At 37.1% G+C, this 23,468-nt stretch overlaps 1 protein-coding gene across 2 annotated transcripts in view; it reads left to right on the forward strand.

The window, feature by feature from the left end:
• The window catches only part of mrj (DnaJ heat shock protein family (Hsp40) member B6 mrj), a 260,059-nt gene that overhangs the window by 97,987 nt on the left and 138,604 nt on the right, over positions 1 to 23,468 (forward strand). The window contains exons 3-4 of one of the 2 annotated variants that reach the window (XM_067773135.1): positions 13,662 to 13,771; positions 14,259 to 14,498. In XM_067773135.1, coding sequence (XP_067629236.1) covers positions 13,662 to 13,771; positions 14,259 to 14,498 — 350 coding nt within the window. The remainder of the gene's footprint in view (positions 1 to 13,661; positions 13,772 to 14,258; positions 14,499 to 23,468) is intronic. The other variant, XM_067773136.1, reaches the window with a different exon arrangement.

Below are 23,468 nucleotides of genomic sequence, written 5' to 3' on the forward strand. Positions count from 1 at the left end.
TATACGTAAGCATTTGATGAAATTTGAAGCTTCTAGCTGTTAAAACGGGGCAGAAATTTCGCAAAGTTTCTTATCTGAACAATCGGTTGTATGAGATATATACTATATATACCACCGACCTCAATGATTTTTTCAGACAACAATATATACTATACACGTAAGCATTTGGTAAAATTTGAAGCTTCTAGCTGTTAAAATGGGGAAGAAATTGCGCAAAGTTTCTTATCTGAACAATCGGTTGTATGAGATATATACTATATATACCACTGATCTCAACGATTTTTTCAGACAACAATATATACTATACACTTAAGCATTTGGTGAAATTTGAAGCTTCTAGCTGTTAAAATGGGGAAGAAATTACACAAAGTTTCTTATCTAAACAATCGGTTGTATGAGAATATATATACCACCGGTCTCTATGATTTTTTCAGACAACAATATATGCTGTACACGTAAACATTTGGTGAAATTTGAACATATCTAAACGATTTAAGATAAATATAAAATAAAAATAGTTAGGTACTTTGTGTGAGGATGTAAAGCTTCACGTTTTTTGTGGTCTGCATGTAAAAACTACGACTACGAATCACGTATTTCAAAAATATATGAAGTAAACGTAACTATTTGATGAAACTTGATGAATTTTGAAGCTTCTATCCGTAAAAAAGGGGCAAAAATGACAGTTTGTATGAAGTATATAATATATATACCACCGATCCCTATGATTTTTTCAGACAACAATATATACTATATACGTAAGCAATCGGTGAAATTTGAAGCTTATAGCTGTTAAAATGGGGTAGAAATTGCGAAAAGTTTCTTATCTGAACAATCGGTTGTATGAGATATATACTATATATACAACCGATCTCTATGATTTTTCAGAGAACAATATATGCCATATACGTAAGCGTTCGGTGAAATTTTAAGCTTCTAGCTGTTAAAATGGGGCTAAAATTGCGAAAATATATATATACTATATATATATACTATATATACCACCGATCTGTATGATTTTTTCAGACAACAATATATGCTATATACGTAAGCATTCGTTGAAATTTGAAACCTCTAGCTCTTAAAATAGGGTAGTAATTACGAAAAGTTTCTTATCTGAACAATCGGTTGTGGGGGATATATACTATATATATGACCGATCTCATCAATTTTTTCAGGCAACAATATGTGCAATATACGAAAGTATATGGTGAAGTTTGAAGCTTCAATCTGTTAAATTGAGTAAGATATTACAAAAATCCTCTTTTTCTGAAAAATCGGTTGTATGGAGGATATATGCTATAGTGGTCCGATCCGGCCGGTTCCGACAAATGTCTAATCGGACACCCAAATACACCTGCTCACCAAATTTTATCAAGATATCTCAAAAATTGAGGTACTAGTTTGCATACAAACAGACAGACGGACAGACAGACAGACGGACGTGGCTAAATCAACTCAGCTCTTCATTCTGATTATTTCGGTATACTTAATGGTGGGTCTATCTATTTTCCTTTAAGGACTTACAATTTTGGGTTTCGTGACGAAATTAATATACCATTTCATTTTCATGAAAGGTATAAAAATGCTCTTTCACACTCAACATCCCATACAAATTCAACTCTTTTTCTGCTTAATCGATTCAGAGGCGCTGCCAGAGACGCAAAATTTGGTATAAACCTTCTGTAATAGTTTGCAAACGCGACGAATCGTCGTACCGCGTCTTTGTCAGTTGGTTTTGTATACTTTTTAATTGCGTTTATTTTAGGGTCGTCTGGCAAAAAACCTTTGGCTGAACATTTGTGACCTAAAAATGTAACTTCTGGTCGTAAAAAGTTGCATTTATTTGGGTTAAGCTTGAGATTGAAAGATCTACAAGTATCGAAAACTTTTGAAAGATTTTTAATATGGTGTGCTTCACTGCAACCTATGACGATAATATCGTCGACGTACAAAAATGCGACATTGGGTGGTATACCCGAAAAAGCTATTGTCATCATTTGTGAGAATGAGTTAGGTGCTATATTTAAGCCGAATGGAAGCACTTTCCATCTAAATGCACCTCGGTCAGTGCTGAAAGAAGTAATGTCACGTGAGTCAGGATGCAAGGGGATTTGATGAAACCCGGAAAAAAGATCTAATGTCGAAAAATATTTTGCTCTACCGAGATTATCTAGAATGTCAACTCTAGCTAGTGGAAATTTATCAGCAATGAGTTTTTTGTTTACTTCTCGAAAATCTACGCACATACGATATGCTTTTTGACCATTAGTATCTTTCTTTGGGACTACAATCAAAGGACTATTGTAATTCGAATAACTGGGTTCAATCAAATCGTTGTCTAAAAATTTATTTACTTGGCGATTTATTTCTTCGCGTTGAGAGTATGGCAATCTATAGTTTTTAACATATACCGGTTCGTTGTCTGTCAATCTTAATTTGTGCTCGTAGAAGTTATTTAAAGTCATTTTGTCCGTGTCAAGAGCGAAAATGTCGGCATAATCTATGCAAAGGTCTATTAATTTACTATGAGCATGTTGAGGTATTTGATTTTTTTAAATTGAAATTAGTTTTTTCGTATGTTTGTCTTCTGTTTCTGTCTTGTTAATTGTATAAACATTGTAGTTTGAAAGTTTTTCTGTCTTAATACTGTTTCTTTTCACATACCTTATATCATCCGTGGTATTTATAACTTTAATCATTGGGTTACTGGAATTAACAATGCGCCTAGCTGTGAAAACACCTTTTTCGATTTCCTGCGAGTCCACGAAAAGTGGCTCGGGTGAGTCTCCTAAATCAAAAAGTCTGAATATTTCACATCTTGGAGGAATGATACAACTGTCGCCTTCTGTTCCATGTAGGATTGGTATCGCAACTTTTTCATTACCTACCCAAAAGGAAATACTGTTTCTTTCATAATTAATAATGCATTTGTTAATTTTCAGAAAATCTTTACCTAATATGCCATCGGATGGAATATTAAAATCTTCATTTACTACATGAAAGTATGTTTAATAGAAAAGTTTGCAAATTTTAAATTTACGGTAATTTTACCTAAAGTCGAAACTGAATTTGAAGTGACACCGGTAATGTTAATAATGTCGTTCGTATTTAAGGAAATATTTCTGTCTAAACATGATATCTTTATTAAAGAAATGTCCGCTTGAGTGTCTACTAGGAAAGAACAAAATTTGTGTGACTCGTTAAGTTGTAATTCTATGAAATCAGAGTAATTTAAATTTAAACAATAGATGCCTGTTGGTGAAGGAAGTTCGCTTACTCGCTTAGTTCGTCCTCCCTCAGTGTTCGCTCCTGAGGGACGCTGGCGTTTAAAGCGCGAACGTTTGCGTTTCTACCTCCTCTACGATTGGACGATCTTGAATTGTTACCTCTATTGTTACTATTGTTTGGATTAGGATTCGTATTTGAACGCGTATTATTATTGTTATTATTCTGATATCTATTTCCGTTATAATTCCTATATCTTTCGTTGCCGTTATAGTTACTATTGTGTGAAAATGAACTATTATTACTTCTATAACCAGTGTAGGTTTGGGTAAAAACCTCGATAACTACCACGTGAATTTCTGCATGTACTGTTACCACGTGATCGAAAAGCTAGAACCTGACGTTCACTTACTTCGTTGTTTTGTTCTACAATTAATTTTGCTACCACGTCTTTCGGATCTGTAAATGTTGTTGAGGCTCAAATGGTTTTTACTAAATTGGATTTTGCGTTTAAACGACACACGTTAACAGTTTGTTCGACTGCCATTTCATGAGCTTTCGCTTGACTGATCCCTTCAATAATAAGAGACCGCTCAAGTGAATCAGCTAAATCTTCAACTTTTTTGGCAAAATCTGTATAATTGTTACCGTTAACGTGCAACGCTGCAATTCTCCCTGCTACAACTTTCGAGTTGTCTGTTTTGATCCTATTACGTAGAGCTGTTTTAATTTCATTGACTGAAGTTACTTGTGTTGGTATTGCTTCACGGGCTTTACCCTCTAATTTTGATTTTAAGAACGCTATAAAAGTATCAGTTAAATCTGCAGTAGCGAATTGTTCAAGTAATGCAATTTTGTCTATAAAAGAATCAAGTGCTAGAGGATCACCACTGTAGTTTTCTCTAATAGAATTAGCACATGTGTTAATGAAAATTTTCTTTTCCTCAAGTGTTGCCATGATTTGATTGTTAAGCCCTGAAGCTGAATTAGCAGAAGGTGAGGCAAGGTTTATACTAATTGGATCGTTAAGATCTGGATTTACGTTAGAAGAAAGGTTAACTAGAGTTGTATTATTTAAGTCGTTAAGCTCCGATTTTAAAGAAGAAAAGTTGAAGTTGATTGTGCACTATTTGAATCGTTAAGATTAGAAGCTAAATTAGAAGTTAAATTTTTACTGGAAGAATCTTCGAATCCATGGAAAATCTGTTGACAATGAAAATCTATTTTCCTCTTTTGTGACCTCTTCGGTCGGAGATGAATTTAAACTTTCGTAGCTTGAAGCTGAATTATCGGAATCTGAGTCTGAATTTTTTTGCACTTGCTTACCATTTCTTAGGTAAATGTGTAGTTATCAGAATAGCAAAAATAACTCAGTCCAAACTATGAAATGAATAAAGTACTTATTTGAATGTCTGAATTTATATTTGAAGCTGAACTGTTAAAGAAAAATTTGAAAAAGTGAAATGATTTGCTGGTGAATAGTCTCTACGGAAATATTTAACACTTTATTGGAAGAATTAATTGGAACTGCAGTATACTTGTATGAAACATTTATAAAAGAAATGTATTTGAATTCAAAATTTCACAAAAGTATATAGGTATGAATTGGTAAAAATTTCATAAATTTGGTAATCACGGACGCACCGCTTTATATGAAAATCTCAATTTGGTTTTTCACGGAACCACCGTTTATATAAAAAATGTTAATTGGTTTTTAACGGAACCACCGCATATATCAAAAAAAAATTTTAATTGTTTTTTAACGCATCGCATATTTCAAAAAAGTTTTAATTGGTTTAAGAACAGGTGAAGAGTCTAGGGAAATACCGTTTACAAAAATCGCACTTTTGGATTCACAGTGAAGTAGTTTTGATTTATCGTATTTTTAACTATAACTTTAGTTAACAAAATGATTTTTTTTCTTCGCGCCAAATATTTATATTAACAAAAGGTATTAAGTTGAAGTTAGCATTGTATACTTAGTCTTTTAATTTAAGCTAATGTAGTTTTAAGTTTATAAAATTAACATATTTGGAAAAATGAGCATCGTGGGACTAGTACTGGTCGCACAAAAGTTCTGATGTAATTAAGTAAGGTTATTTTACGTGCTCCCACGCTGCAGTCATAAAAAGTGAGGTTATTTTACGTGCTCCCACGCTACAGTCATAAAAAGTGGGGTTATTTTGGGTGATCCCGCGCCGCAGTCACAAAAGTAAGGTTATTATATGTGTCGTGCTTTTGCTGCCCATTAGACGAAAAAGAAAATGGCGTTTTTCTGCGCCCACCAATGGCATTTTTCTGCACACACGGCTATGGATGCCCCTTTTTAGGTGCTCCAAAGCAAATTTATCTAGCGGCTGGCCCGCGCGTCACGGTCGCCATGTACCATAAACGTATACAATTTATTTACCGATAAGGTTCCCAATGTGGTTCTGCAAAATTCCAAAACGATGGCACAGTGATCAAAAATTCCCGGTTTCTCTGTGCTAAGCTGCCTTCAACTCACGTGCAGTTGATCCCAAGGGAATAGTCCACCCAACACAATAAAAATGAATCCGAGTTTTTATTTTACGATTTAAGTGAATAATTTATTATTTTTATAAAAATGAACTGGTTCGACTCGTGTCTGCAAAAATTATATCTATATATGTATTATTTCTTTGCCGAGCCACTCAAGCGCCGGGTTGCATTTTCAACCTCAGATCATCAACAGCTGATGTATGGTTGATGTGGTGAGTTGCTCTTAGGGTGTCGTTCAAGAGCAACCTCTTTAGTTAACAAATCGCGAAACAATAAAACATCGAATTCGGCAACGAAGAAGTTGAAACCATCAAAAAATTATACTAAATGATAATTACATACAAAAACATTCATATGTTCATACCCCACGCGTACCCGTTAGCGCTGGAGTCCTGCGCGCATGCCATTTGAAGCTTATCGAAATACAAACTTTTCTCTGATTTTCGAAAGAAAGGAGAGCGAGATGCATTTTATAAACCGTTATAGTAGCAAACGTTTCCTTTTGTGTTAACATAGGTATCTACAATTAACATATTTATGCAACTAAATTTACGCATTACTTAAATCATTTGTAGTAAGCACGGTTGCCACATCATGTTTTCATTTGGGACCAAAATTCATCAGAAAAAAGGACCAAATCTCAAAAAAGGGCCAAATTTATCTTTTAGTTTATTGTTATACAAACAATTGGGCAATTTACTAGAGGTCGTTTCGTTGTAAAATGTAAAAAATTTAGGATTTTTCCTTGGTTTCCTACAAAAAATAGATACCATCAGCTGAGTTTAAATTAATAAATAGAAAAGAAATATTAAAAGTATACAAATACTACGTTAATTATTTAGGTATAACATTTCCACATTTCTAGGATAAGCCTATGTCTTTCACCAAAGTTAATGACAATGTGTTTGCCCAAGGATCCAACACATCTCTTTTAATGCCTCGCCTAAATTATCTCGTTGGTGAAATGTCATTGTTCTGTTACATTTTGTTGACTGAGCAATTTTTATGTTAAGAATTCCATTGAAGTAAATTGAAAATTATATGTGAGTTAACGAGTGTGTGGCAAATTTTGTGAGCAGTATTTTGAATTTTTCCCTCAGTGAAAAGGAAAGAAAAGTACCAAAATCGTGACTACTTCCTAAAAAGGACCAAAATTGAAAAAAGGAACCAACGGACCAAATGGGGTTGGAAGGGACCAAATTGGCAACAGTAGTGTAGCAAGTATGTGCGCTAACATGTATGTATGTACAGTTGTGAACACGAAAATAGCAGTGAAATTCTAAATGGTATGATTTTCACATTATAGCTGTGTTTTTATATATACATATGCACTCAAACATTATATGGACTGCTTAAGGTGTAATTTTATCTATTATGAAATTTTTGCGCCTAAAATTAGTACTGCTAAATTGCGGTATGCATTATACTCAGTTGCAACTGAAATGTGTCTCTCCGTTTTATCTCTGCGTCATTCTCCACTTCTATGTCCGAAAAAGGGTGTGTGTCCACTATTAATTGTAACCGATTCAGCTATAGGTTATACACTATGGCCAACAGAGGTGCGTGCCTCCGCTATTCAGAACAACCCGTTTTGTAGCAAGTTATTTACCACTGCTGCGAGTCTTCAATAATTGCCGCTAGATGGACCTCCTAAACATTACCTAGGCGTTTTTTTAACCACAAATGTAGATGTATATGAAGAGTAAAGAAGAGCAAGATGTATTTCATAATTTATGTTCTTTAGGATGGGCCAGATATAAAAAGTAAAATTTTTTCTTTTGGTATAGTAAAAATGTTGTTGAGAACAACGAAAAAGATGGTCCTTAAAAATTGCAGCTTTTAATTTTTATGTTAAGAAGTACCTCATCGCGATTTTAGTTTCTCCATACAAAATTATATGGGAATGTTTTGATTTTTTATTTGAAGTGTACCTGCGCTTTAACGACTGGGTCTTAAATGATGAGCAATACCCATTCGTATAAAAAATTGGACGATCTACAAAAAAGGTCTAAAGAGATTTTTCACTAAGACGAATCGTTTTGTAAGATATTCTGGGTTGAATGTCAACCCCAAATGCAAAGATCTGCATATTTTACCTAAACTTTGAACCATTGACTTAGGCTCTTAAGAAGAATTCTGGTTATGCAGTGTTGAAGCCAATTAAATTTGAGTAAGACAAAGTGTGAGTTTCAAGCAGCTGAGAAGCCGTGTTGATTTAAAAAAAAAATTTTAAGACTAACTTACGCACTTTTGCCCTATATTCCAGGAGAATAATAGAGTTTTCTTTTCTGAAATAAATGTTTTCCTAAGTAAATGGTAAAGCCTTAATAGAGTTACTCCTACCCCAGAAAATTTTCAACATTTATAGTGAATGCAAAGAACATAAATGGCTACCCCGTGTATTAGCTGATTTTCAAAAACGCACACAGAATTATTTCTTTCATTTCAATTTTCGTCGCTAAAAATTTGTGAAGTTATGAAAATAAATTGCACGATCAGCTGGTTTAACAGGGTTGTACTGCCACACCGCCATTTTTTGCAGGGTAAAAGTGTAACGCTTTTGCGTTGCGAGCAGGCAACAATTACACAAAAGAACGAAATACCCCGTAAAGGCGTTACCTGATTTTTAGAATAGAACAAAATATATTTACAACTCTTGCGCCGCGTACAAAAATTATAACACTTTTGCCAGAAAAGAAAACGCTATAAGACCGGATCATTTAGTAAACGTCATTAAAGCGTAGGTACACATCGAAAAAAAATTCCCCATGTAATTTGTAAGAAAAAACTAGATTCGCATGATGCAACTCTTAACATTAAAATTAAAACCTGCAATTTTGACAGGCTAAATTTTTCGTTGTCCTAAACAATATTTTCTAATAGCATGAGATAGCAGGAGATCTACCCTAGTGCGTACATATGAAAACAGATATGTACAATGTGCATGCCAGGGTTGGCGTTTGGATACAATTGTATACATTTGAATACATTTTTAATGAGTGCATACAAAGATACAAAAAATCTAAAATGTATACATTGTATTTTGGAAGATTGAAGCTCTGTCCCTGTCATGGGAACTACAAATTTTGCGTAAGATTTCTAAAAAATGTTTGAATATGCAGTTTTATAGTAAATCAAATTTTAGAATGATATTTATTTTTTCCTTTATATCTATATTATATATATAGATAAACCATATTTCTTCTACATAATTATTTTTTTGGTATTAGTTTTGTTTAAAATAAGTAGTGTTTGTTAAAAAACGTATAAACAATAATTCCGTTTAAATAAGCGTGTTTCGATATGTTAAATAGAAAAACCTTCATAACAGCGACATTTATTTAAAACTGAGCGTTGGTAAAATTTTATAAAATTCAGTTGTGTGATTCGTTTAGCCAAAATAGTGCGGTGATGTTTTGTTTTAAATATTATTAATTTCAGAATTTTGTTTCACACATTATACAAAATTCAGACGAAATGACTCAAAAACTATGTATCAATCTATTAAAACGAATTGATACATTTTTTCAGGAATGATGCACTTTTGGAACAAAAAAAATTGCGCGAGTGGCAACGCTGGAACATACATTCAAGGTAGCGAGCATACTTACTACAAATGATTTGAGTAATGAGTAAATTTAGTTGCATGAATATGTTGATTTTGTATGTGTTAGCACAAACTGATATGTTTGCTACTATAACGGTTTCTAAAATACATCTCGCTCTACTATTTTTCGAAAATCAGAGAAAAGTTTGTATTTCGATATGTTTCAAATGGCATGCGCGGAGGATTTCTGCGCTAACGGGTACATATGAAAAAGTGCATATTAGGGCGGTTCGAAAAAAATTTTGCCCAAATTCTATCCTCTGAAATGTTTCTATTTGATGTAAAAATAAAACCCTCACCAAAGTTTGGTCCTATTACTCCACCCTAAGTGGTACCCGAAAAACGGATTTCCCGCCTAGTTTTAAGGTCTTGTACAGGCTACAAACAATTTTTATGATTTTTTTCTCTAATCATATCATTTATAAACAATCTTTAATATATTGCGATCTTAATTAAAATTTTTTTTCCAAAAGTCGTGGCCATTTGAAGTTGTGTTCTTTGACGAAATTGTGTAAACAGTTATTTCACACTTAAAAAGTGTATTGAAATGATAAAGCATAAATTCACATAGCCATAACTAAAACAGTATAATAATAACATAAATTCTTAATTAAGGTCTCAATACCTTAAGAGTGTTTTCAAATGATATAATTAGAAAAAAATCATAAAAACTTTTTGTAACCTGTACAAGACCTCAAAACTAGGCAAAACGGTACATAAAAGATTTTCGTAAAAAGTTGAGTAAATTCAAGTCAGGACAAAAAATAATTTTTCCCTTGTTAACGAAATGGGAAAATAAAATAAAAATATCGTACCCCGTTGAGTGGAGTTATAGGACCCATCTTTGGTGAGGGTTTTTTTTTAAATAAAATATAAACATTTGAGAGGATAGAAATTGATAACTTGTTTTTCTCGGCACACCCTAAAGCACATATGTACATACATATGTATCCGCTATCAGAAATCCTGCGCGCAAGCGGGAAAATACAAGTACGAAATATGCACAAACTTTTTTCTGATTTTCGAAAGAAAGAAGACGCCATGTATTTTATAAACCGTTATATTTGCAAGCATCATCAACACAAAAATAATCAACATATTGATGCAATTAAATTTACGCATTACTTAAATCATTGTATGCGCGCTAACATGTACATTGTACATGTGTACATATGTATGTATGTATGTTCATACGTGTTTTCGCGAAGCGTCTGCTGGCTTCAGACTTAAGGACCCATTACTGATACTTAGCATAGACTTGACTTGACATGGGGTAAACTTGGCAATTTAGCACCGATTATACTCCACTTAGCGCATACACTTTGGCATCATAATCAATAAATGTCAATTGGTATGTCAAAATGAAATGGAAACAACCAAATGGCATCTCAAAATGTAAACGTCACTTAGAACTTACATAGAAAATCAAAATTCAACAGACTTCTAAGTCAAGTTAAGTGTTGCTAAGTTTTGAGTAATCAGTAACATACAACTCACTGATTTTCGAGAGTTATAATTTATATTTATTATGGTCGGCAAAATATAAAATTTAATTTTTCCTTTTGGTATAGTGAAAATATTTTTCAGGACAACGAAACATTCAGGCAATTAATAAGGTATACATTATTGTAGTCGTTAGTGAGCTGTACGTCGTATTGTCACGAAGTGTCTGCTGGCTTGAGTCTTAAGCTAGCAGACACTCCCGTGTCTCGGAACCGGACGCAGCTTTAAATTTTTTTTTGCGGTATTAAATTGCCAATAAATGTAATATCAATTATCCAAGTCGTTCGGAAGCTGTAGGTCATGTTTTCACGAAGTGTCTGCTGGCTTGAGTCTTAAGATAGCAGACACTCCCGTTTCTCGGAACCGGACGTAGCTTTAAATTTTTTTTGCGGTATTAAATTGCCAATAAATGTAATATCAATTATCCAAGTCGTTCGGAAGTCGTAGGTCGTGTTTTCACGAAGTGTCTGCTGGCTTGAGTCTTAAGCTAGCAGACACTCCCGTTTCTCGGAACCGGACGCAGCTTTAAATATTTTTTGCGGTATTAAATTGCCAATAAATGTAATATCAATTATCTAAGTCGTTCGGAAGCTGTAGGTCGTGTTTTCACGAAGTGTCTGCTGGCTTGAGTCTTAAGCTAGCAGACACTCCCGTTTCTCGGAACGGGACGCAGCTTTAAATTTTTTTTGCGGTATTAAATTGCCAATAAATGTAATATCAGTTATCCAAGTCGTTCGGAAGCTGTAGTCGTGTTTTCACGAAGTATCTGCTGGCTTGAGTCTTAAGCTAGCAGACACTCCCGTTTCTCGGAACCGGGCGCAGCTTTAAATTTTTTTTTGCGGTATTAAATTGCCAATAAATGTAATATCAATTATCCAAGTCGTTCGGAAGTCGTAGGTCGTGTTTTCACGAAGTGTCTGCTGGCTTGAGTCTTAAGCTAGCAGACACTCCTGTTTCTCGGAACCGGACGCAGCTTCAATTTTTTTTTGCGGTATTAAATTGCCAATAAATGAGGTATAAATTATTTAATATACATATAATATTGTTGTTTGCTATAGTGTGTCTGCCACCTAAATCGTTTGCCTCAACCGCGATTACATTCATCGGAATGAAAAGGCAAATATGAAAACTTCATGCGTTTGAATATTTGCATAATTCTTCTGCCCTTACGTCACGGCGACAAGCTACATATAAACATACATATAAACATTGCTTACGGTTCTGTTTGTTTGCGAACTAAACGATACTAATTCTCGTGCTTTGATTTTATTCTCCACATTTAAATAATGTTAAATTTACAGCATTTTTTCGAAGTATACATTTCCTATTTTGAAATATAATGCAAATTTTACATTATTTTCCATGTGGAAAACACATTATTATAATGTAATATCTACATTTTTTTCATATCAATAAAATGTTCAAAACACATTAGTGTTTTTTCCGTGTAGATATGACTTTTTTAAATAAAATTTTTTTTATTCGATCAGTTTCTTTCTTTTGAATTTTATATACGTATACGTTAGATCTCATGCATAGGCTCAAAAAGCATGAATTCTACTTATTCCTGAAGGAGGTACTTCGGTTTTTTTTTTATCAATTTATCTATGATTAATATTACAGGAATGCGATTCTGTGGCTTTTCCTAATGTTCACATGTTGTTGAAAATCTTGCGTACGCTTCCAGTAACAACGGCAACGAACGAGAGATCTTTTTCAACTCTTAGGCTGATTAAAAACTATTTGAGAAACACGATGAGTGAAAATCGATTGAATGGCTGTGCATCACTAAGCATCCACCGTGATCAAATTGTTGCCGTTGATGAAGTTTTAGATGAAATGGCAAAGAAAAGCCGACGCACGCGCTTGAATTTTTAATGTAACCTTTTTCATATCATATTCTAAATACACGTACTTTAATGTTAAAGCAAAAGACAAACTTTTTTATTTATTTAACTGGAAAAAAAATTTTTTTTTGCTATGTGGTGCAGAAGCATGGGCCATGACCACATCAGATGAAATGGCAAATAAAAGCCGACGCATGCGCTTGAGTTTTTAATGTGACCTTTTTCATATCATATTCTAAATACACGTACTTTACTGGTAAAGCTAAATTTTTTATTTATTTTATTTAACTGGCAAAAAAAAAAAATTTTTTTTGCTATGTTGTGCACATCAGATATAGCGGCTCTGGGAGCTGTACAAGTTTTACGCAGATATCAACATATTCCAGTGAATTAAAACGCAGCGGCTACGCTGGCTAGGCCATGTTATGAATGAAAGAAATAAAGTAATTTTATCGGAACCCGCTTATGGAAAGTCCAGGTGGAAAACTGTTTAAACTCCTTTGGTGTGACCAATTGGCTTCATTTAATCCAGCGTAGAAGCGACTGGCGCGCTTTGTTAGATGGCTTTAACCGATTAAACGGTTAAGCGCCAGTTAAGTGAGTGTATGATTTTTTAAACAATGAAGTCTTTATATTCCAAAACTCGTTAAAAGTTTAAAATCTGTCGATAACTACAAAAGTCATATTAGCCGGGGAAAACCTTGCATGCAGTTATTCTTAGATATTCAAGATATACCAAACTAATTTTATCACTTCCCAGGTTATTCCACCTTTTCTGTTTTGTAAAACTGTGTAATCTGTTTCAATTATGTAGGTATTTTCATAAAAATACTTGTGTTGTACGGTTGAGGAATCCAACTATAAACTAAAAGTTTAAAAACCTTTTTTCTGTTAATATTTGGTATATTAAATTTGCATAATTTTAATTATAAATTACTAATTTTTTCTTTATACAGCTATAAAAAGTTGGCGCTTAAATGGCATCCTGATAAAAATCCCGATAACTTAGACGAAGCCAATATAAGATTCAGGAAATTATCCGAGGCCTACGAAGTTTTGTCGGATGGTAAGGCAGTTCCTTTAAAAAAAATCTGTATACATAAAATTGATTAATTTCTCGGCTTATGTAATATTAGTACATAAAAATGGCGTTTCTTTTTTGGAAAAATTATTGCCTTTGAAATTGTAATTCTGGAATTAGGTTACCTGGTGCTATGCAGAATGGCTGAATTTGTAGGTAATGATGTTCGTATGCTTATTCACAGAAGCAGTTTGCAAAATTAGCACGCCAACTTGCTGGAGCTGTGAAAAGCTATCAAAGCTACATTAATTCCAGAAAAGAAAACGTAATAGTCAGACATGTTCTGAATTTTATTTTTACTCGCATTTGCTTCGTTCAACCTGCAAGATCAATATGCAATTTCACTCAAAATCAATTGCAGAACATGGCTAAATATTTGTATCCCCTTAATTTCGACTACTTTTTAATTATTCATATTATGAAAGGATAACTGGAAATAGTATTTTTTGTATGTATATAAACACGTTTATAGCACGTAGACGGAAAATATATGATGCACGTGCAACCCTACGCAAGGAAAGTTCAAATTCCAACTATTCTAAAAGTAGAGGATATACGAGCAATAATGGGTACAGGTATCGAACACGCGCAGATCCCAATCGAGACTATGCTTTCAACTATAATGATGACGACTACAACAAAATTGGAAACCGATATCAATCTTTTACATTTCGAAACCTATTCGAGGTGACGCCTTTCCATAAACTCTTTGGTAAAAGTAGTTACACCCAAGGCAGTTTTTCAAAGCTTCCTTTGCGGTCTAACACAATAATTAACTATGTAACCTTGCAAATTTGTATGACATTTTCTATGTTTACGAGACATCTGTGCCTTTTAATGAACTGTCTTATTACCTAACAATTTCGCATATTTTTATATTCTCCCACAACTGTTTACTAACACTGGGGGCACAAAGGACGAACGGGCAAACAAATCAACAACAAGAAGTACCATTCAAATTTATTTTTACAAGTAAAAGGATACGTATATAGGAAGGTTTACGAAAGCGTCAAAGTAGAAAAAAAAATTAAATGCTCAATAAAAACAGTAGGGCAAATCTCTCTGCCAAGGAAGCTTCACTTACCCAAGAATATATACTCTTGTACTGATCCTGCATTTAGCGCCCAAAAGTATATTAAAAATGTATGCAAAATGGTTTACAAATCAGCCGCGCACACAAAATGTTTTTTTTTTTTTATTTAAAATTCAATATAGAACCAAAAAGAGACTCACCCCTTGTGTTAATGTCGGTAGAGCCCCAAGCGGTGTGGTGTGCATTGGCATCGGCCCCAATTGTTATCGGGAACCCTGTAATGTGGGCCTCCCGTACCGCTTTGCAGAGCCGGTCCTGAACAGAAATTGGGCGATCGTGCGCAAGACAAGCGGACATCAGCTAGAGTGTTCGATCCTGTAGCTCGAGGCTAAAGCAGATAAAGTCCTCATCGCTAAAAAGGGATAGTAGAATAAAAACTAGAGTTTTCTAGATCTGATTCTACCTGTAACGGGCGGTGTCACCAGCTGGTAGTCCTTAGAAGAGATCCCACAGACATTGCCGCCAAAGACCGAAGGCTCCTGGACTAGAACGACGTCCTCATATGTTGTGCTGAGGCGTATGATTAGGGCAGCAGAGTCTGCCTTAGAGTGGTGCAGGTTTATTTGCAGTACCTGCGCGCCCGTTAAAGGTCGGTTTCAGCATCGACGTGCATTCTTGGCTTATCCGCATCGTCGGATGCCTCCTCCACGATAGTATCATCGAACTCGGCATCCGACTGATCGGATTCCAGCAGAAGTTGCTCGTACATGCTAGTAAAGAGCTGGCCCGTCATCTCGGATACCGAGAGTGTATCGCTCTCGGCACCCAAAGTGCTGCGCGCCAGTTCGATATCGGCCCCATGTCCACTCAAGGTGTTGCACGGGTCCTCGAGATACCTTGTGGCGGTTGCGAGTTCGCTCGAGGCGGTGTCCCCAATCACCAGATTTTCCGGCGCGGTGGCGGTTCCTTTCACCTCAGGGCCAGGGACAGCAGATCCACTCAGGGTGTTTCTGTCTATCTCCTCGCCCTAAGGTACAGCCTCACCACCGTCCGGTGCTTCTACTTGCGCACCATCCCTTCGAACCTTCAAAGTGATGGAGTAGAAACCGTAGCTTAAAACTCCATCACATTCGTCAAGCCAAGGGAGAGAAGCCTCGTTTATGATGAAACCAACATAACGCTGCTTCCCCCTTGTCTCGCCGACCCTGACTATCCTCCAATCACTTGAAGCCTCCTAGCGAAGCTATGGCGAGTTTGTAGAATAGACCTTTGTCTCTTGAAGGCCGGCATCTTCGGGTCAGAAGATTGTTTGGAGGCAGAAGATGTAGTCGCAGTATCTTGGGGGATGGGGTTGTTATTGCTGCTCTTCTTGGCAGCAATAATCTTGCTGGCCCAGGCCAGAGAACTTTTTTGCTCTGCCGTCAACTTGTCGCTGGGAGAGTTGCCAAGTCTCTCAACGATTTTGGCGGCGTTGTGGATGTTCCGCTGGTTGGGGACCGAAATGGGGATTCGCTTATTTGCCTCGGAACCCTGAAGGGGTTCAGCCGGCTTGCGGGATAGCTTTGCAGCGGTAGAGGCAGTACTTTTGTCCGTGTGGCACTCAGTGCTGTTTCCAACCTGCTGGCGAGAGGTGCCCGGTACGGGCGTGGAACGGGCCTCCTGTGCTTGCTCATTCGGACGCTGCTTTCCCTCTTTGGGGCTAGCTTTGCCGGCTGCCGCGGGATTGGACTTGCCCTCAGGGGGTTTAGTCCTTCCGCTAGCTTGCATAGGTGGCCGAAGAGTAGTTTGGGGCCGTGGAGGCCTGGTCGGCGCCGTCTCTGCGGTTCCCGACGGATTGGGTACTTTTTTAACGCCTAGTCCAAGGGCGGCATCTTTACCCGTGCAGGGATCCGAAGCTTGTTTTTTTGCTTATTCATGTTTCTGGTTCGTCGGCTGCCTACTAAGGTGAGCCCGTTCGGCAGCCTGAAAAAACGGGAAAGGGGAAACAATGCGGTCGATTCTGCATACCGCAGCAAGTCGGCGTTACTCCCGGAGGTGACTCCAAACCATCCAATCGCCACGGAAACGAATAACACCCAGGATTACGGGTGGACCACCTTTTCAACTGAGCGTGGTCCGCTTCCCACCTCGTCGTCCATTTCGAGTGGATCAAGTCACATATTCAATATATTTCGTCCAACATCTCCCTAAGGATAATTCATTATAATGTTCTCCGCCGACGGTTTTCATATTTTGCGTGATTTGTTCTTTTTAGACATACATACTTGTCTTTCTTCAAGGATAAAACTATTACTTATATGAAATATACTTGATTTTACGAAAACTTCTAGGGACTCTCTAGATTTCTCGCCTTAAGAGCTTCACAGTCTAAAGCCACCGATATTTCAAATGCCTTAAAACGAATGAAAATTTGTCTAGAATAATTGGAAAGGTATCGACATGAATTTGAAAATTTAAAAATGGAAGCCAATAGTCTAGCAGAAAAATGGTCCATCACCCCTGAATTTTCTAAAACTCGCCAGAGGATGGTAAAACGCCCATTTCATGAGGTTTGCGAAGTTGAGCGTCTCCAATACCCGGAAAGTTTGTTCGAAGTGAACATATTTTATCGAGTATTGGACATCAATATACATTAATTCGCATTTCATTCCAATAAATGAAGTTTCAAAATCCAGTGTTTTGCATCCTTCCACTTTAAAAGTTTTAAATGACACTGACTTATAAAAAAAGCTATAGAATTTGTTGAGATATATAAAACAAATATATCTGAATCATTTGCCAGAGAAATTCTCATTTGTCAACCCATTTTCATAAAATAAGGGAAAATCACCATGTAGGAAAATGAACCTAGGGTAACCCTGGAATGTGTTTGTATGACATGTGTATCAAATGGAATGTATTAAAGAGTATTTTAGGAGGGAGTGGGCTATAGTTCTATAGGTGGACGCCATTTAGGGATATCGCCATAAAGGTGGACCAGGGCTGACTCTAGAATTTGTTTGTACGATATGGGTATCAAATGAAAGATGTTAATGAGTATTTTAAAAGGGAGTGGGCCTTAGTTTTATAGGTGGACGCCTTTTCGAGATATCACCATAAAGGTGAACCAGGGGTGACTCTAGAATTTGTTTGTTCGATATGGGTATCAAAATAAAGGTGTTAATGAGTTTTTTAACAGGGCGTGAGCCTTAGTTCTATAGGTGGACGCCTTTTCGAGATATCGCCATAAAGGTGGACCAGGGGTGACTCTAGAATTTGTTTCTACGATATGGGTATCAAATGAAAGGTATTAATGAGTTTTTTTAAAAGGGCGTGGGCCTAAGTTCTATAGGTGGACGCCTTTTCGAGATATCGCCATAAAGGTGGACCAGGGGTGACTAGTATTTGTTTGTACGATATGGGTATCAAATGAAAGGTGTTATTAAAAGTGAGTGGGCCTTAGTTCTATGGGTGGACGCCTTTTCGAGATATCGCCATAAAGGTGGACCGGGGTGACTCTAGAATTTGTTTGTACGATATGGGTATCAAATGAAAGGTGTTATTAAAAGTGAGGTGGCCTTAGTTCTATGGGTGGACGCCTTTTCGAGATATCGCCATAAAGGTGGACCAGGGGTGACTAGAATTTGTTTGTACGATATGGGTATCAAATGAAAGGTGTTATTAAAAGTGAGTGGGCCTTAGTTCTATGGGTGGACGCCTTTTCGAGATATCGCCATAAAGGTGGACCAGGGGTGACTCTATAATGTGTTCGCACGATATGGGTATCAAATGAAAGGTGTTAATGAGTATTTTAAAAGGGAGTGGGCCTTAGTACTATAGGTGGGCTCCTTTTCGGGATATCGTTATAAAGGTGGACCAGGGTTGACTCTAGCATGCGTTTGTACAATATGGGTATCAAACGAAAGGTGTTAATGAGTATTTTAAAAGGGAGTGGGCCTTAGTTCTATAGGTGGACGCCTTTTCGGGATATCGTTATAAAGGTGGACCAGGGTTGACTCTAGAATGCGTTTGTACAATATGGGTATCAAACGAAAGGTGTTAAGGAGTATTTAAAAAGGGAGTGGGCCTTAGTTCTATAGTTGGACGCCTTTTCGAGTTATCGCCATAAAGGTGGACCAGGGATGACTCTATAATGTGTTTGTACGAAATTAAAGTTATTAATGGGGGTTTTAAAAGGGAGTGGTGGTAGTTGTATATGTGAAGGCGTTTTCGAGATATCGACCAAAATGTGGACCAGGGTGACCCAGACTATCATCTGTCGGGTACCGCTAATTTATTTGTATATGTAATACCACGAACGTATTCCTGCCAAGATTCCAAGGGCTTTTGATTTCGCCCTGCAGAACTTTTTCATTTTCTTCTACCTAATATGGTAGGTGTCACACCCATTTTACAAAGTTTTTTTCTAAAGTTATATTTTGCGTCAATAAACCAATCCAATTACCATGTTTCATCCCTTTTTTCGTATTTGGTATAGAATTATGGCATTTTTTTCATTTTTCGTAATTTTCGATATCGAAAAAGTGGGCGTGGTCATAGTCGGATTTCGGCCATTTTTTATACCAATACAAAGTGAGTTCAGATAATTACGTGAACTGAGTTTAGTAAAGATATATCGATTTTTGCTCAAGATATCGTGTTAACGGCCGAGCGTAAGGACAGACGGTCGACTGTGTATAAAGACTGGGCGTGGCTTCAACCGATTTCGCCCTTTTTCACAGAAAACAGTTATCGTCCTAGAATCTAAGCTCCTACCAAATTTCACAAGAATTGGTAAATTTTGTTCGACTTATGGCATTAAAAGTATCCTAGACAAATTAAATGAAAAGGGCGGAGTCACGCCCATTTTGTGATTTTCTTTTATTTTTGTATTTTGTTGCAATCATTACTGGAGTTGAATGTTGACATGATTTACTTATATACTGTAAAGATATTAACTTTTTTTTAAATTTGACTTAAAAAACATTTTTTTAAGTGGGCGTGGTCGTTCTCCGATTTTGCTAATTTGATATCTGATATCTTCAATGACTGCCAAATTACAGCTTGGAAAACTTCTCAATTACCTTCTTTTAAAAGTGGGAGGTGCCACGCCCATTGTCCAAAATTTTACTAATTTTCTATTCTGCGTCATAAGTTTAACTCGCCTACCAAGTTTCATCGCTTTATCCGTCTTTGGTAATGAATTATCGCACTTTTTCGATTTTTCGATATCGAAAAAGTGGGCGTGGTTATAGTCCGATATCGTATCAAGATACCTCAAAATTTACTCAAGTTATCGTGTTAACGGACGGACGGACGGACATGGCTCAATAAAATCTTTTTTTCGATACTGATGATTTTGATATATGGATTCTATTTCGATTCCTTTATACCTGTACAACCAACCGTTATCCAATCAAAGTTAATATACTCTGTGAGCTCTGTTCAACTGAGTATAACAAGTGGACAACAAGCACTGTGGGAGTATCAACAGCATCCTGATTTGCTTTGCTGCTACAGTGGAGTCAGCAGGCAACGTCTCAGCCGCTGCGCAGCGAAGGTAAATAAAAGTAAGTGTTCCTGCAAGTTGACTGCACTCAAAACCAGGTCTGAAAACCGGTTCGAACCGAACCGGTTAAGGAACCGAACCACCCGCTATTTTGGGGCTTTAAACCGAACCACTAACCGCACCGGTTTTTTTCTTAACTCCAAAAACCGAACCGAAAACCACCCAAAAAAGTAGTTCGGTTCGGTTCAAAATAAAGTTTCAACAAAAATCACTTAACTTATATAATTCACCACTTTGCTTGAAAATACAACTCTAAGATAAAATTGCATACATTTTTTCTCGATGGCAACGCCGTGAGTTGTCACTTTTGATAGTAATAGCGTCTACTGTCTGTGCCTTTGGTCATAAGCTTGTGAAAAAATCAACAAATTTACTAAATGAGTTCAAACCCCGTGCATAAGAACTTTGTATATGAAAAAGCTATTTCATTTTTCATTTATAACATAAGCCTAACTATAAAACAAACCACATACATATTGTTACGAATATTAGTAAAACTAAGGTGTGCTGCTATCTCTAAGCCGATGCTAAACAGTGACGTGAATTCGCATCAATAATTCAATCATTATGTATCTACATAAACGAAACAATAATTGCGTCAACACATATGTACCATGTACGTATACGAGCAACGGAGAGTCAATGCACAAACACATGCATATATCTGAGATACTCCTGAAAGTATGCAATGAGAGAAGCTATAAAATCGTGCAATTGTAGTTACAGCTGAGAAGTTTGAGAGCTGATGGCAACTAGTAGATTCTGGAAGCGCCTAGAAGATGCGAACGTTGAAATCAGAGAGTATAAAAGGCATCAAATATGGAGGCGCTGGAATTCAGTTTGATTTGAGCTATCAAGCAGTTTCGATTAAGACGCTATCTAGCGATCCATAGCAGTATTATTTTGAAAGTCAGTTTCATTTAAGCTATCAGTTTGGTTATTAATCCAGCTAGTTGCAAAGTATAAGTGTTATTGTGAAGTACTTTAATAAAGGCCATTTTTCCATTATTCAATATTGGATTTATTTATTCAACAGTTTAGCGATACGAACGTTGGCAGAAGATTGCAACTAAGGGGAATTACAGTAAGATCGTTACAATTGGTGTCAGAAGAGGAATTGTTGAATAAATTCCAGAGGACAACCATGACATGGCAAAGTTCAGTGAATTGAAGATCCAGGAACTGAAGAAGGAGTTGGAGAGCCGTGGATTGAATACAAGCGGCGTTAAACTCGAACTTCAGGCACGGCTACGAGAGGCAATGGAAGCAGAAGGAATTGATGTGGATATCTGCTCAAACATCGACAATGTCATCTCAACTAGAAGAACAGAAAACGTATATGTCATCTCAACTAGAAGAACAGAAACGTATATGTCATCACAGATGGAATCCCACGAGACACGAATAACATCGAAGATTGAAGCACAAGAAACGCGTATGTCAGAAATGTCGACACAGATAACATCCAAGATGGAAGCACAGGAGGCACATATTGCAGAAATGTCAGAAATAACATCGAAGATTGAAGCACAAGAAACGCGTATGTCAGAAATGTCGACACAGATAACATCCAAGATGGAAGCACAGGAGGCACATATTGCAGAAATGTCAGAAATAACATCGAAGATTGAAGCACAAGAAACGCGTATGTCAGAAATGTCGACACAGATTACATCCAATATGGCATCCCAACTGGAATCGCAGGAGACGCGCATAACATCCAAGATGGAAAAACAAGAGGAGCGCTTATCATTGCAGGTGGCACAAATGTCTTCACAGTTAGAAGCACAGGAAGCAAGGGTAACATCAAAGCTGGAAGCGCAGGATGAAAAAATCGCTCAATTTCAGGCAGAAATCGATGATTTGAAGGGTCGTATGGAGCAGTTACAACTAAATCGCCCAGCTGTTTAAGCGAGTAATCCAAAGGTGAAAACACCATCCTTTGACGGCTCTGTTCCTTTCCAGGTGTTTAAGATTCAGTTTGAGAAGACGCAGCAGTGAACAACTGGAGTGCGGAAGATAAAGTTGCTGCACTATTCGTGGCATTGAAAGGGTCTGCTGCTGAAATCCTACAGACTATTCCCGAGGGAGAGCGGAACAACTACGAAACATTGATGAGCGCTCTAGAGAGGCGATACGGAAGCGAACACAGGAAGAAGATACACCAAATAGAGTTGCAAAACCGCTACCAAAAAGCTAATGAGACTTTGCAGGAGTTTGCGTCAGATGTCGAAAGGCTTGCACATTTGGCGAATGCCGACGCACCCGTGTAATACACCGAAAGAGTAAAAATTCAGAGCTTTATAAATGGCATACGGGACGTCGAAAGGAAGCGAGCCACATACGCGAACCCAAAGCCAACATTTGCAGAGACGGTATCACATGCATTGACTCGGAAAACCACCTCACTATTGAGTAAACCAGCATACAAAGCTCATCGTGTGGAAGTGGAAAGACCAAATTGGGTAGACACAATATTGGAAGCGCTGAAAGGATCGCAAAAGCGGAGTGAAAGAGTTATCAAATGTTTCAAATGCGGGAAGCCCGGTCACATTGCACGTCATTGCGATCTTGGTTCTAATAGTTCCAACAATGTGGGTGGCCGTAAACGCAAAGCTGGTGGAAATGAGCAAGAGCGTGTCGGATGTAAAGAACGGAAACTTGCCCCGGCTATTGAATGTCCTGTGATATCTGTGTCGCAAATTGGAAGGAAATCAAGCAGTCTTACCGTCAGAGGGAATGTGGATGGCAAGGAGCGTGGGCTGCCTGTAGATACGGGCGCATCTCATTCCTTGATCCGATCTGACTTGGTCAACAGGAGAGTAAAACCGTTACCTGGAGCAAGGTTGCGTACGGTCACTGGCGAGTATAACCAAGTCCAGGGAGAAGTGATATGTGAAGTCCTAATTGGGAAGGTCATAGTTCTATACAAATTCGTTGTGGCGGAGATCGTTGAGGAAGTCATATTGGGAGTGGACTTCTTGGTTGACCATGACATCAAGATCGATATGCAGAGAAAGGTGATGCGTTATGGGAACCAGGATATACCACTTAACTTCAAGTTGGAGAAAGGGTTCAGTAGTAATCGAGTAATGGTGGAG

The sequence above is a fragment of the Eurosta solidaginis genome, chromosome 3 (genome assembly GCF_040869045.1).
Source record: "Eurosta solidaginis isolate ZX-2024a chromosome 3, ASM4086904v1, whole genome shotgun sequence".
Taxonomy (NCBI): Eukaryota; Metazoa; Arthropoda; class Insecta; order Diptera; family Tephritidae; genus Eurosta; species Eurosta solidaginis.